General features: G+C 41.3%; 1 protein-coding gene across 1 annotated transcript; it reads right to left on the bottom strand.

Moving 5' to 3' along the window:
* Positions 1–3,296: 3,296 nt before the first annotated feature.
* PPWD1 (peptidylprolyl isomerase domain and WD repeat containing 1) lies at positions 3,297–16,800 on the bottom strand. The gene is made up of 11 exons (XM_053408084.1): positions 16,638–16,800; positions 14,563–14,665; positions 13,866–13,966; positions 13,073–13,193; positions 10,984–11,431; positions 9,009–9,199; positions 7,661–7,850; positions 6,847–7,028; positions 6,283–6,364; positions 5,423–5,605; positions 3,297–3,638 (listed from the first exon to the last, which is right to left on the bottom strand). Exons 1-11 carry the CDS (start codon positions 16,798–16,800, stop codon positions 3,495–3,497), a joined length of 1,908 nt encoding a protein of 635 aa, XP_053264059.1. The 3' UTR covers positions 3,297–3,494.
* Between the last annotated feature and the right edge of the window lies 1 nt (position 16,801).

Genomic DNA, 16,801 nt, shown 5'->3' with positions numbered 1-16,801 from the left:
TAAAATCCAGATTCTCTCCCCAAGCAACGTAGGAATTAAACATCATGCCCTTCTAATTGTGCTCTCAGCACAAGAATTTCTGCTTGCCGGACAAAATTATCCTCCCTCTCCTTCCCATGGACTGTTCCAGGGGTTTTACCAACCTTCCAGAGCAGATTTGGGAAAGGAGGGGGGGAGCTGCATTGCATTAGCAGGAGTCCTAGTGCTGGCTGGGTTAGTTGAATCTGGCCCGTAATGTTCTTTTCAGAAACCCTTTGAGTAGACTGTTTTCCCTATGTTGGTTCTAGATAACACAACACAACTAATATTAGATAATTATAACTAGTAATTAGATAATACTTTGAGGGTAGCAGTATATCAGCTTACCCAGAGCAGCACCTCACCAGCTGTTCATGGTTCCACATGCAACATGTGTTTACTTCAAATAGAGGTCTGTTCAAAACGTTAATCCTGAAATGGTTGAACATGTTGCTTTTTGTAACCAGCTATACGCATTGAGGGATGCAGCGTAAAACCATGCATAGGTTTTTGGGGGGTGGGGTGGGAGATTAAGTTGCACTGTGTCCAGTGAGGCTCGTACCTGTGTAATTGAATGTAGGATTGCAGAACTACCTTTCCAACCTTTTTGGTGAAATTTTCCTGGTAAGCTGATCTAGAAAAATGTTACTAAGGGCTCTCAAACTCTTTACAAGTATAAGACTCCAAAGTGTCTGAATACCTTGAAAGCTTCATGCAGTGTTCAGTTAGGAAGGAATATTGCGTATAGTAGGCTGCCACAAATTCTAGGACTGATTTTAAGCATGCGAATTCTGCTACTTAGCTGAGATACAGTTGTTGTCATGGTGCAGTTCCTTTCTTTTCTGGCTCTTCTAGATGAAGCAGATACTTACAACCACTCTCACTTTAACTGAAATCTTGTTTGCCGAATCCTGCTTTGTTACAGCAAGTGGCTATCACTGCCCATACAAGAGACCTTTACCCTCAAGGAACTTTCCTCTGCCTCAATGAATAGCCTCTTCACAGCATACCACAAACCTAGACTGGATGCATTTATGTGGAAGGCCTAGCTGTGTGTGTTTGAAATAATTTGGAGACTTTTGACTGCATTTCAGTGAGGCCAGGCTTTCACTTATTTATACCCTCTTTTATTTTTCAACACTATTCAGATGCATGACAACACGTGATAATGCAGCGGTTGGGAAGGGTAAATGTGAATTGTTCTGTGGCTTTAATTGCTGTAGCGTTATTGTTCTGGGCTCTCCTTGTAAAACACTCAAGATGTTTTAGGACATTGGATAAATACTTGTTTTTCAAAAACCTGTTTGTTCCTGTCAAGCTCTACTATAAATGTAGTGGGCTTGCGTTAAAAGTATTGAAATCCACTTAAGTGACTGTGAACATAAGTGTTGCATTTGTTTGAATTCAAACAATTACGAGATAAAATTTTAGCAGCTTGTTTGTACTGTATATAACAATTTCAGCTATAAACTTCAAGCTTGTTTCATATGATGTTGAGCTTCAACTCAGTTTAGTATACTGATATGTGCTAGTTTTTAAGAAAGTGTTTCAACTCCAAGGAGATTTTTAAAGGTTAGCATAAAAGCTGTATTAAGAACAGACAGTTTGTAAAACAATTGGGTCATAGTCTAGTTTTAACTGTGAAACTAAAATGCAACATTCAGTGACAAAAAAGAGGTGTATATTAACATATTGCTTCAAAAAATAACGTATTAATGTATAGGGCTTCATTCCTTGACATACTCTAGCTTTTAACTGTATGTAATGAATTCTTTTCTAATTGTGGATTGGGAGTGAATGAAAGTACTGAGAGGGGTTGTCGCACCAAGAATTCCATGTTCTGGGGCTACACAAGGTATAAAATAGCTCACAAAACAATGTTGGATTAAAAAAATTTGATGGTGTGATTTCAAAATGGCCTTGGACTCCCTAACAATAAAAATTCTCTAACCAGCTGGTGGAATGTGTCGTCTTTCTGAAGTAGATTTTTGCCACTTAATTTTTATTTCCCCCCCAATCAAATATTTATTTATGGTCAACCAAGAAAGTGAATAATGAGTGAATGTGTCTGGAAGTTGGATGGTTTATATTTGTAAGTGGGAGTGGAAGGTTTCAAATGAATGCTAAGTGTCTCCTGCCATTCTTTATAGATGTCTGCTCGCATAAGAATGTGGTCAAAACAAATGGCACATGTGTGCATGTTCAGAGTTTGACCTGAGTTAGTCTTGGGGCACAAAATGAAGGTGATGAGTGAAGGGAAACTGGCCGATATGCATTGATAGCCTGCAGTCTGAAGCTAGCAGGTAAAATTGAAACCAGAAGCCAGTGGAGGTGCCTAGGTAATGCTGGCAAATGACAGCCACCCCACTCACTGTTCTCATATGTCTTCCTTCCAGGGATTACTGAAGCAAGGTTTTCTTGGGACAACCCCTGAACGCAATGAAGAGGATTACAGGGCTTAAGTAAAGTGGGATGGTTCTCACCCTCCTTCCCCTCTCTGGGTACCCCTTCTGCTCTTCCTCAACACAGCTAAGATATTTAGCATCACTTGCTCTTCTTCCAAACCAAGCACTTCTAAGAAACTGCAAGTTGCGGGAACCACTTCCTCATTATTGCCATCTAGTGCAGAGAGAGAGATTGTTCCTCCTGCCCTGTCCCATCCCCCAAGTTCTTCAATGAACCCACCCTGAGCCACCCTGAAGCAGCAGTTTTGCTTTTCTCCTGCAGACAGACTGCAGGGATTCCACCCCATAAAGGAGGGAAGCTGATGGATGGAAGTAGGGAATTATCTGGTAGTGGTTTGCCAGAAGGTGTCGCAAGGTTATGCACCTTTGCTGCCTCCCAAATAGGAACGTACACACCCTGCAACCATCTGCCAGGGGGAAAAAGATAAACTTTTCCCAATCTTGCTCAAATTCCAAGAACAATGGATTAAGAAAGGGACAAATCACTATAATCCTTTTATAACAATTCCACTAAAAACTTAAATGATACCTATTTAGTATTAGCAAATATCAGCGGCTCAAATTATCACTTGTTTTGTATGTTATTTAGTATAAAGAGATTCTTATTGTCAAGAATGCACAGTAATGATTATGGTTACATGTTGTATTTGCAATTAAATACATTCAAAACCCTAAAAAACCTTCCCCCCCCATTCTATTTTGTGGGTAATGAGCTGGAAGACACAAAAATATCTCAGTGCTGGAACAGAGCTGCTCACAATGCTGCAGCATTTTTCCATATTAGAAATCATTGCAATATATACACAAGATGCATATTTTTCTTAACATGGCTGGCTTTTATTTTTTGTATAAAAAACATTTTAAAAAAAGATACAGCTGAGAGCACCTCGGACACATAATGATTAGAAAGTTTCAGAACAGGTACCAACCCTTCCACAGTAGAAAAACTGAGATACGAGGTGCATCGTTTTTGAAGTCCCTTAATTGCAAGGTTTCTTTAAAACTCTTATTTCATTTCACTGTGATATTAATAATGCTGACATCTTCATAGGGCTTGTCAGTTTTGGGGTTGACTTTCACATTTGAAATTCTCTGAACGACTTCCATTCCTTTAGATACTCTTCCAAATACACTGTGTTTGTTGTCCAGCCATGGCTGTGCAAGGGCATATATCAAGTTGACGGAGCAAAAGAAAGAGAAAATTATGATTAAATCTCAAGTTACTATACTGAGAACTGTGTAATGTAAACTATCGCTAACGGGATCTCTGTAATTAAACACTATTACACTTAATGCTTGTTTGTTTGCTGACACGTTTAACTCTCCAAAAGGCTACATGTGCACGGAAGCAGTTTCCGCAGACATATCCCAAGCTGGATAATGAACCATAAACACAAAACTGGTACTGCCTTTACAGTTTCTGTGCACACATTAGGTTGTGGACAAGTTTTGATCATTTGGTGGGGGGTGGGGTAGGAGAACTAAATCCTGCTACCTTCTTACCAAACAGATTATTTAAGCTATTTATATTAAATATGTGTATCCCCCTTTCCAATCTAGTGGTTCACAAGGCAGCATATAACATAACAATAATATGAAACAGATAACTCATCTCTTGATGGTAAGCAGCCAGGAGAGCAGCTGCGTAGTAGGTTTGATGTTAAAACCTCTCCCCATGTCTCTGTTATCCTGCCAGAGGATAACAGAGGGGGGTGGGAGAGACCCGACCTAGAAAGTTTTCTGCCCAGCCACACTGGATGCAAGTCATTCAGGGATGAGGCCTATCTAGTGGGAGAAAGACAAGTGTTGGACTTGGCCAGGGACCCCTGCCTTCAGATAGAAACTCAGCCTTGAACTGCAGCACACTTTGGGTCAATCACTATCTTCCAGATCTGGTAGTAGCAAGAATAAAACAGATAGGATGTCACAAGCACCTCAGAAGAAGGGCAAGATATGTTTTTAATTTTAAAAAGTAATCAGATTAAAGCTGTGTTACAGAGAACTACTCCATTTGGACTTTTCAGCCAGTGTCTGCAGAGGAACATAGGGGTTTGCTAATAGCCAGCATCTCTTAACCTGACATATGCACAAAAAATGAGAAGTGGGCAATAGCTCATATCCAGTGTTGCACTGGTTTCAGAGGGATGCTGATGCTCTTCAAACTTCTTCCTGCTTCTCCAAACCCTCTGAAGCACAGTTACATATACAGGGTGAGTCTTTTAAAAGAGGCCCTGTGGAACATGTGTATTCTGTATCCACGGGGCCTCTTTTAAAGGACGCACCCTGTACAACGTGTCTCCTTGCTGTTCTCATAAGCCCAGCAGTAGGGTAGGGGTTCATTCCTGCAATTGTGGCAAGCTTTGGAAGCATCACAGTATAACCAAACTCAATGCCTCCAAGTGCTCTCAAAGCCCAATTCCACATCAGAGAAGACCCTGCTACTCTGCTGAGTTGTGAGATAAGGCAGAGCATATAGTAACAAATTCCAGCTGGCTGTCAAGGGCAGCAAAAGATGCTGGGTCTCTTAAGCATTCAATCATGGTGCTCCCACCCACAACTGAAATGGTACAGGCCACGTACAGGCTCATTACCTCATCTGTTCGGGGAAACAAAGTATAACAACAATGTTTTTCTGCAGCTAATGTAATATGGTGGCTGCCTTCAGCTCCTTCCCCTATAACCACCAAGTAGACTAGGGACAGGAAACGTGGTTTTTCAGTTACAGGACTATAACTTGCATTGCATGGCCTGCATGATTAATAGTCACAAGATGACAGGAGCTGTAGTTCAACAACATCTGGAAGTCCATAGGCTTCCTCATCCTAGACAACAGACAACAGACACAATGGAATACCTTTCCATCTACCAACAGCCTCAAAACGTTTGCTACTCAGAGGCAGTTCAATGACCACTGTTAAGACATCAGACATGGTACTTACAGTTGGTACTACTGTTACAAAAAACTGTGAGCCGTTGGTATTTGGTCCTGCATTAGCCATACTAAGTGTGTAGGGCCTGTCATGCCGCAAAGTTGAGTGAAACTCGTCCTCAAATTCTCCTCCCCAGATACTTTCACCTCCCATTCCGGTTCCAGTAGGATCTCCAGTTTGGATCATGAAGCCCTATGTTTGGAGGGGGAGAAAGAAAAATCACACTTTAGGACATTAGCAGCCCTGCTGGATTAGGCACAGTCCAACATCCTGCTTAAAATGGTGGCTAAATCAGATGCCTCCAGAAAGCCCACAAGCAGGACTTGAAGACAACAGCCTCCTCCTGCTGCTGTTTCCAGAACTGATACTCAGAAACATACAGCCTCTGAACCAGGAAGTACCATACTGCCATCAGGACCACCATCCATAGATGTAGCCTTATCCTCTGTGAACGTGTCAAATCCGTTTTTAAAGTCTAGTGCCATTACTACATCTCAGCAACGAATTTTGAAAATTAATTATGCACTGTGTGAAGTACTTTTTTTGGTCTGACTCAATATACTATTAATCAGTGTCATTAAGAGATCCAAATTTCAGTATTACCAAGAAAGGAGAAAAAATGTCTATCCATTTTATCTACAGTGGTGACACCACTGTATCCCATAGATTGATATGCTGTGATTACAGTTTTGGAATTCTGCACAAAATCCTTCAGAAATGCAAAATCCACAAGTAGGGTAGGACTTAAGAATAAGATGTGCATAAGCCATTATGGGACAGGAAAAATTAAAGATATTGCAGCCCTGTTTATCTAACATGCTCAACAACATTTGAAAACACAGAAATATTGTTACTAATACCAAAGTTACCTTGATTATGCGGTGAAAGGTGTGGCCATTGTAGTACCCATTCCTACTATGTACACAGAAGTTTTCCACTGTTTTGGGACACCTGCAGTTAAAAGGTATTAGATGTTAGTACTTAGTGCACTGGAATTGGGTAATGTTTTGAATTAGTCCATATTTGTAGATGCTCTAGTGAAACTGAGAGAGCACTTGACTGCAACTATCGATATCCATAAAGAACTAGGGGCCACCTGACAGATCACTGAGTAGGAAGACAACTCTTCATTCATGATCACATTCTGTGAATCATTTTGCATATTACAAATTAAAATTGCCTTCTTGTTATGGAGAAATGAAAAGCTTACAAGCTTCTTCCCTTTATCACAATGTAAGAGAAAGCAGTAGTGGTAAAAAGGTTTTACAGAGCAAAAATGGTGGTACCCTAGATATGAGGGAATGGAACATAAGCAAACCAAGGGAATAGGTGCAGCTCTGTCAATGATGCTAGTAAATGGTCCAACAGTAGCTCAAGATAATGGGGGTCTTTATTAAAAATGGAAGGAAATATAAAAGTATTCATATACATACTCAACAGGGAAGAGCTTGACATGTATATCTCCCATGCTTGTGTGGATAATGGCACTATCAGAAACTCGCTTGGGTCCTTCAGCTTGAGTGGCTGCCATGACCTCTTCTTTAGATGGCTTCTCATTAAATACATCTCTGTCAGAATCTGCACTTTTGGTGTCTTCTGGTTCCCGTTTGGTAAACTGAAGGACAAGATAGCAGTAGCATCCTTGTTTCTCTTGTTGACTAATGGAATTGGAAGGATCATACACTGTAGTTCCAAAGACATATTGTTCCTAACTAGTGATAGGCTTCCCAGGCACCATATTATGTTGCTGAACTGAAAGGCTTCCCGTCTTCCTGTAGTTTGCAAACTGTTTCTGGTCCTATGCCAAGTGAAAAGAATTGCCCTTTGGCATACTTTTAGAATATCTGAAGACTGTCAACATCTCAACAAAAATCTCAACAAAAAATACTAAGTTTTTATGTGAGCTAAACTTAGCTTTAGCTTTAAAGACATGCTTCTGTGGCCCCTGTATCTTTGAAGGTTTCTACCTGCATTTTCACCTCAAGCGGAGTTCTCTTAATGAAATAGTCACCAAGACACCCCCACCCTAGTTGTTTGGTGTAAGGAAGTACAAAAATTTACTAAAATTCATATTAGAATTAGAACCAAGTTGTAAGATATGTGAAGAGTATTATACCAAAGGCTATCAAAAAGGGAAAATCACTTGGCAACTTTAGGTGACTGAAAGATGGGCAGCACACCCATCTGCTAAAAGTAGCCTACAGGGGGTGGGAAAACTGCCAGCTAGATCCCCTGGTATAAACTTACCATATAAAATCTGTTCTTTTTGAAGGAGGTGCAGATTATTGTTGGATCAGCTTGGATATTCTGAAGAACGGGATTGTCGGATGCTTTCATCTCTACTGTAACAGCAGCACGGTGTTTCTTTGCGACACCTTGGAACAGAGCCAGTTGCATGACCCTGATGTTCTCCTGCTTGCCTAGGATTCTAACACATCTACATACAGGAAAGGAAAATTCATGAACTTCAAAATCATTATGTAGCCTGCCTTTAATATGTAATATTTCAGAGCACCCTGCATCCAAACATCATATTAATTTTTGGATTCATTTGGAAGCAAAGATCCCCAGTACATCATAGGGATATCGACGACCTTCTGGAAGGCACTGTGGGCTTAGAAACCAGGTAAACTTCTGGCCCAATACAGCAGGGCTGTTATGTTCTTAACAAACATATTTGGAAGTAATACTTTTAATACAAATGGACAATGAAAAAGTGTCAGTTATAACACATCAGAAAGCTGATCTAAAGTATCGCTTCTCATATTATGGGTCCCAGATGGGTAGCTGATGAAAATGTATGATCTGGAATCACTTAACCAATGGAAATCTGCAAATTATGTGGATAGTCCCCTACCATCATTCACCAGGAATGTGAAAATGGGCACAGAATCTTTAGATCTGGGGGGTGGGGGTGGGCCTCCATTCCGTGGGCTAACCTTGGTCCCAAGGGGGTACAATTAACTCACAAGGCCATTTTCTTCTAAACCTGTCACAGGACTACTATATCAGGGGGTGGGTGGGATGTGGGGGTTCGAACCATAGTTTAAGCAAGCCAACCAGAAACCATGGCTATTCACCTACATAGCAGAGTTGTGATTGTCAGACAAACTACCAAAATATCAGAGCTTACTTTCTGAAAAGCAGACATTATTCCCCATAGGTGATAAAAAATGGTAAGCATTTCACTAGCAGATCAGGTGGCACTAATCATATAAATTAACTAACATGGATCATAGGAACAGAGGAAACTGCTTTATACAAAGTGAGACCATTGGATCCAATTGGCTCAGTACAGTCAGCACTGTCTGGCAAGTGCTCTCCACTATTTCAGACAGAAGTCTCTCCTAGCCCTACCTGGAGAAGTCAGCGTTTGAAATTGGGACCTTCTGCATGCAAGGCAGATGTTCTACCACTGAGCTATAGCTCTCCCAATGAGTAATGCCAACTCAATTCTATTTAACTGTATTATGTATCAATTTGGAACAATTAAAGAGCCTATGAAGGCTGAGCTTCTTTCTTTAAAATCTCTTGGAAATCCCTGAACAAAGCAACATAGGTACAGCTAACATGAAATAATAAGAGCAAGACTTACCGGTTTGTTTCCACATTTATGACCTTGATTCCCAACATTGTCCCATAGAGCACAAAGTGTCCCGTTTCATCAAAAATGATGTTAATTAGCCTGACAGCATCCACTTTTTCCAGCTCCCGCTCCACAGCCATACGCCGACCAAATTCCATGTCAGGCAGCTGTTGTCTCATTTGTTGCAGCTCAGTAAACATCTACAGAAACAAGACACCTACCTATAATATGTGTAGAACTTGACTTGGATTTATTTTTAATAAATTCTGTATAATGCATGTTAATTGTTTCTGTAAGCTGCTTTGAGACATATGATAAAATGGTTATAAGTTCAATGAATAAATCAATATAGCTCATCAAACACAACACCTAAATTCTTTCTTATTTATTTATTTATTTATTTTGCAGGAGGCTACATTGGTTTTTAATTTAGTATAGTTTTATCTGCAAGAGTTTAGTAATGTTGGCAGAATTATTTTCATGGAGATGCCACATCTATTCATGTGCTCTATTCATGTGCAAAGGAGATTGAGTATGCACATAAATGCTGTGTTTGCACATAACTCTAAGCCATGGTTTGACCTAACCATGATTTGTTCAAAACACAAGTCTCATAGATGAGCTAATAAAACATGACTTATTTCTCCAAAGCTTGGTTTGTTTTCCAGCTGCTCTTGCCACTGTAGATTGACAGTATTTAATGTGAGATGGTCAAACAAGCCATGGTTAAGCATGGTTAAAATATAACATCAAACCAGAATTTAAACAAGCCATGGTTTATAAGCCCACAAGAATCCACGGCTTCACATCATGGTTTCTTGCCAGAAAAAAATTATGGTCACTCTGATGAGCCATATTTTGGCTAAACAAAACACAGTTTAGTATTATGTGCTAATGAGGTCAATTTATGTAACATACAACAATGTTAGTTACATATGTCTTTACACAATTAAAATACATACTTCAACATGTATAGCAAAATGTTGGCAATTCATATATTGGATGTGGCATCTGACAAGGTTATAGTAGTTAGACAGTTAAGTAATGTGAGTTGAAGAAAATTAAAAGTAATAAAATTTTATTAGAAAGCACAATAAAAGTAATTCAGTTAACATTTGTAACAACAGTAAAGTCTTCTAAAAATACCATTTAGTTTTTCCTTGATTGTTAACTTCATGGTATCCATTTGTATCAGAATCTTTATTCTATTAGCCCACATACTCTGAGGAGTATACCGTATTTTTTGCTCTATTGGACGCAGTTTTTCCCCTCCAAAAATTGAGGGGAAATGTGTGTGCGTCCTATGGAGCGAATGCAAGCTTGTGCCATAGCCGCGCGCAACCCCTCCGGCAGGGAGAGGCTGCACGGGGCTATGGCTTCTTTAGCCCTGCGCAGCGTCTCCTGGCAAGGAGAGGCTGCATGGGGCTAAAGGGGAAGCCAAAACAGCGAGTGGGATCCATCCCGCTGGCTGCCTTGGCTTCTTCCATAGATGCGTGCAACCCCTCCGGCAAGGAGAGGCTGCACGGGGCTATGGATTCTTTAGCCCTGCGCAGCGTCTCCCGGCAAGGAGAGGCTGCACAGGGCTAAAGGGGAAGCCAAAACAGTGAGCGGGATCCATCCTGCTCGCTGCCTTCGCTTGTTCCATAGCTGCGCACAACCCCTCTGGCAGGGAGAGGTTGTGTGCAGCCTGTACGCTGTTCTTTGGGGCTGGGGGGGGAAATATTTTTTTTCTTGATTTCCCCCCCCTAAAAACTGGGTGCGCCCTATGGTCCGGTGTGCCCTATGGTGCGAAAAATACGGTAACTAAAAGAAGAATAAATCGCCAGTGTAGTAATAATGTTAAACAGATATTGCAATGTAATGCTGAAAATATTCCTTTTATAGAGGATGATTTATATATATGTATTTCTCATCTGTGAAAGAAATAAAAAAAAGATCATCTGTACTGGCAAGTAACTGAATGTTGAAAAATATATATACTTACACTCAAAGATTCATCGAAGACCCTCATCAGTTTCCCAGTCAAAAATCTGAAAATTCGGACTTTTCTGTCAGAACCAATAGTAGCCATTTTTTTGCCATCAGGGGAGAAACATATACTAGTTAGGTATGCTTTACACTTAGCAAATTCATATAAATCAGTGTCTGTTTTATATTCCCAATTCACATTTTTGGGAAATTTGTATTCATGGCGAGGCCCAGTCCAGTATTCAATCATTCCAGACTTGTCAGATGACACTATGACTTTATAGACAGAGTTCAGTCGTATCTGAGTAAGAGGCGATGTGTGAAGCTTATCAAAAATGTGAAGTGGCTGATTGTTTCCTCGACCATCATATATGAATATTTTCCCAGTACTCTTCTCAGACGCTGCAACTGAAGATATTGCATCTCCTGGGCAATACACCCATTCACACTGGCCAGGGTAGTAGCTAAAACAAAAAGAACAATTGGATTGGCATGATTTTAGGAATATAGATTAAATATTTAAATTCAATATTCTAAATAAAAATGCTAATAATCATCAAAACATATGGAATAATTTTTCTCCAGAATATTTTGAAATATTGCTTTAATTTAACAAGGTTTTTAGGCAAAACATATTATTTCCTACAAGATGACCATTTCATTAACAAATATTATAATTCCTATTCTGTAGAGCAATCACTTTCATTTTATTCAGTTCATGAAGCTATTCTGTTTAGCCTACATGAAGCTACACAGTCCAGCATGAACTGTTTTGTAACAGACATTTTTAAAATCAGTTTAGCATTTTGCTAACTATACTTGCAACCCGTATCTATGCAGTTTTCTCAGAAGTAATCCCCACTGTGTTAAATGAAACTCACTCCCAAGTCACATGGGGAAATCCTGTGAACACTCACTTAACAGAAATTCTCAGTAAATCACTGCACAGGATTGGACTGAAACAATAAAATCCTAATCATGATTGGTAGGTAAATCCCACTGACTACAGTGATATAAGTAAGCATGATCTTCATTGGGTGTGTTGGGACCTGCATGTGGACAGCATTCTAATCTAACACCTGTGGCATCACCAGCATTTTTCATTGTGTTTAAAATTTCTCTTTTTAAGAGAGAGAAACAAGAATGGCAGGACATAAATTCTCTTTCTCATACAGACTGCACCAAGGACCTTCTCCCACACACATATGCATGACCTGTGACATGAACTCTGAAGAACACATAAGAAGTTCACAGATACTGTACATTAATTTCCCCAGCTACTTTAATGGAGGTGGGCAGCTCGGCACATTCATCTCTTTTTCATGCAAGACTCCACCTGAACTGACATGCATTAAGTAAAACTCTGGGTGTGCTTTGCAGCACTTGTAAGGCTGTAAAAAGGTAAAGGTAAAGGTACCCCTGCCCGTACGGGCCAGTGTTGACAGACTCTAGGGTTGTGCGCTAATCTCACTCTAGAGGCTGGGAGCCAGCGCTGTCTGCAGACACTTCCAGGTCACGTGGCCAGCGTGACGAAGCTGCTCTGGCGAGCCAGCGCAGCACACGGAACGCCGTTTACCTTCCCGCTGGTAAGCGGTCCCTATTTATCTACTTGCACGCGGGGGTGCTTTCGAACTGCTAGGTTGGCAGGTGCTGGGACCGAGCAACGGGAGCGCACCCCGCCGCGGGGATTCGAACCGCTGACCATGCGATCGGCAAGTCCTAGGCGCTGAGGTTTTACCCACAGCGCCACCCGCGTCCCTTCTGTAAGGCTGTAGGAGGAGAGTAATACTTATTTTTCTTCAATGTCTTATCTCAAGGAATCTGAATTCAACAAAATAACTGCAACTTTAAAATAAGTAATATAATTTGCTTTACATTTTTCCTGATAAATGTCCCCCTCACAATTCATGATTATATGCAATGTAATGCAACCCTGTATTTGCTTGCTGTATTCTTCCTGCTCCTTTATTAAAAGTATACCAGCAATTAGACATGTCACCATTATTTGTGTGCCATAATCAATCACAACCAATTACCTCTTAGACAGAAGTATTCTAAAGCACTAAGAAATCTACCAGGACCATTAAAAAAGAAAAGTGACTTACCCAAGTTTCAGCATGTTGATCATATCAAAGTTCACCACATCAAAAACCTTCATTGCTCTATCATCCCCAACAGAGCAGAATAATGCACCTTCTGAACTACCAGCAATGCTCTCAATAACACCTATTCCGAGCAAAAGAAAGGAAATAGTCTACTTACAGAGAATAAGTTTGAGGAAAAAATTGAACAAAATCATAATTGCTATATAAATGCTTCAGATGGAATTATGTCACAAACTAAAGCTGCAGGGACAGATAAAGTACCTTTGAACTCAGTAGGATTTATTTCTGAATAGTCATGTATAAAATGGCCCTAGAAGGCTGGGATTCAAAGATCACAATATGGACTGAGAGCTTCTGCAGTCTTCTGATCTCAGTTCTCCATATAGTATCTGATTTGATACTGAAAAGCCGTTTTTCAAGAAGGGTTTTTAGGTGATTCCAGGGCTTGAAGAAGAGAGAGCTCAGAAGCCCAGTGCATACCAGCAGCAAATAGAAGACAGGACTCCTGCACCAGTAGAAGAGGAAATTTCATCAGGTGCTGCTTGTCATGCAAGGTACACCAGCTGAAAGGTCTTCTTCTATGCAACTTTTAAAGGCGCAGGAGAACTGTCTACCCACTGTCATCTGGCTACCCTACTTGCACAAAAACTAATCACTCAAGCTAAGTAACTTTAGAGAACCCAATTTTTAAAATATAGTACGGGTTTTTAAAGTGTGCTATAAAGCATATTTAAATGATGAAATAATAATATATTCTTTTTGAAAAAAGAAAATACCAAACACAGTAACTTACCTAAATGGCTACGGAAATGTTTAACAAATTCAATTCCCTCTTCTACTTTCTTCCAGAATTTGACATGTCCATCGTGGCTGGCTGTTATTACAAAATCAGTCCTGCAGGTACAAGCATATAACCTTCATATTATAAAAGAACCACAAACCTAGATCTCTGCTTCACTAGCAACCTTCCACAGGAGTCTGCAGCTTCTGGCTAGTCTGAGAAGCCAAATCACAGGTGCAGTCACTAGGACACTACTTATTCCCCAAAGAGAAGGAAGATATTTAATACAACATGCTGAACCTCAGAGATGCTATTCCATTTCACAATGGGCTTTACAAGGTCACTTGGGTGAGTCTCCAAAGCATATTACAACATGGATTGTCTCAAGCCCTCCTACAGAGTTTGAAACTCTAGAGATGGTTCTTACAGTTGTGCCGCACTTCAGAGATGCTCAAAACAGACTCAATGCAACAAAGACATGTCACAACTTTCCCCCTTTTAAGCTTGGAGCTAAAAAGCAGGATGAGCTATGCTGCACTTATAGAAGCATAGAATTATAGCATTAGAAGGGATTCCAAGGGACATCTAGTCCAACCCCCTGCAATCCAGGAATGTTATGAAGCACTCTTTAGGCAAGATGCAATTCCTGAAACATATATCCGGTCCAATTCTACAATACTTAAAATAGAAAAAGAAAAAAAAGACTTACTTAGTACATACTACATGCGTGATGACATCTCTGTGCATATAACTGCGTTCATACATCGAAGCACTGGGGAGATTATCCAGGTAGACATGTTCAAACTCAAGAACTATAAATAAAGAAATATTGTTTCCTAAAAATCGTATTCCATTTCAAAAATATTATTCGAACTATTTTGATTTAAAAGAGACCAAACTGAACAAACTTCTCTTTCAATACTGTGGTATGAGAACAGATGTGTAGCTGTATCATAGTGTTATATGTGGCTTGATCCCAACACAAACTAGTAAGTGTACACATAACTGCAACCCTAGTTGTCACACAAGCAGCAAAATTGTGCTTGGACTGCACTACTTCAGACTGCTCACATGACTTAAGTATCCATAAAAATAAAGCTGAGTCAAACTGAGTGAAGGGATTGTTTGTATGCATGCATGTGTACACAGAGATACATTTAAACATGAGAACCCCAACCTGTGCCACTTAAAATGAATTTTAAAATCTCCAGAACATTCGGCGAGACATAAAAATGCATGCAGTGGTATTTGAGCCACTACAGTATAGGAGAAGGAAATTCCAGCCCGGAGAGCAGTACATGTGAACAGGATCTAGGAGTCTTAGTTGACCACAAACTTGACATGAGCCAACAGTGTGATGTGGCAGCTAAAAAAGCCAATGCAATTCTGGGCTGCATCAATAGGAGTATAGCATCTAGATCAAGGGAAGTAATAGTGCCACTGTATTCTGCTCTGGTCAGACCTCACCTGGAGTACTGTGTCCAGTTCTGGGCACCACAGTTCAAGAAGGACACTGACAAACTGGAACGTGTCCAGAGGAGGGCAACCAAAATGGTCAAAGGCCTGGAAACGATGTCTTATGAGGAACGGCTAAGGGAGCTGGGCATGTTTAGCCTGGAGAAGAGGAGGTTAAGGGGTGATATGATAGCCATGTTCAAATATATAAAAGGATGTCACATAGAGGAGGGAGAAAGGTTGTTTTCTGCTGCTCCAGAGAAGCGGACACGGAGCAATGGATCCAAACTACAAGAAAGAAGATTCCATATAAACATTAGGAAGAACTTCCTGACAGTAAGAGCTGTTCGACTGTGGAATTTGCTGCCAAGGAGTGTGGTGGAGTCTCCTTCTTTGGAGGTCTTTAAGCAGAGGCTTGACAAGCATATGTCAGGAGTGCTCTGATGGTGTTTCCTGCTTGGCAGGGGGTTGGACTCAATGGCCCTTGTGGTCTCTTCCAACTCTATGATTCTATTCTATTCTATTCTATTCACTATTATTTAACTTGTAACCTAACTCAAACCACATTTACTGAGAAGTAAGCACCAGTGCTTTCAGGGGGACTTACTGCCAGGTAAGCATGCGCAGGGACAGGGACGTGGGTGGCGCTGTGGTCTAAACAACTGAGCCTCTTGGGCTTGTGGTTCGAATCCCTGCAACGGGGTGAGCTCCTGTTGCTCGGTCCCTGCTCCTGCCATCCTAGCAGTTCGAAAGCATGCCAAAAGTGCAAGTAGATAAATAGGTACCGCTCCGGCAGGAAGGTAAATGGTGTTTCCGTGCGCTGCTCTGGTTTTGGTGTTCCGTAGCCATGCTGGCCACATGACCCGGAAAAACTGTCTGCGGACAAACGCCGCCTGTAAAGCGAGATGAGCACCGCAACCCCAGAGTCGTCTGCGACTGGACATAACTGTCAGGGGTCCTTTACCTTTTTAAGCATCACGTACAGAACTGCTTCACTCTTAAGGGGGATGTCATGCAAGGTAGAGCATGTCAAGTCAGAAGCGTCAAGAGCGCAAAGGAGACATAACAGCTGCACCTCGCAACACCGTGAACAGTTAGTTACGTACAGATCATGACCACCGAGCCAGGTATCCGCAAGCACAGTGCCCACACTGGGCGGCAGGTAGCCTTGGTCTGCCTGCAACTCAATTTAAACACGTCTCCAAAGAAGGTGCAGCGAATCACCCGACACCGGAGGCTCCGAAGGAAACATGAGGAGCGACAAAGTGCTGAAGAAGAGTCGCCCTGTCCCGCGAGGCTGACACCCCGCTCTTCGCCCCCAGCCCTTACCTTTCCTCTTTTTCACCTGCACGGCCTCCCCGGGTAAAGGGCCCACCCAGCGGTCTCCCTCCTCTTCTCTCCCTCCTTCCTCCTCCGACCCTTCCTCTCCTTTCGCCTCGCCCTCCTCTCCCTCGCCGTGCCTCCTCTTGCGAGGCGGTTCCGCGGACGCCATA

The sequence above is a fragment of the Podarcis raffonei genome, chromosome 11, assembly GCF_027172205.1.
Source record: "Podarcis raffonei isolate rPodRaf1 chromosome 11, rPodRaf1.pri, whole genome shotgun sequence".
NCBI classification, from domain to species: Eukaryota; Metazoa; Chordata; class Lepidosauria; order Squamata; family Lacertidae; genus Podarcis; species Podarcis raffonei.
The sequence above is the reverse complement of the archived record's forward strand: the minus strand, read 5'-3'. Positions and strand labels throughout refer to the sequence as shown.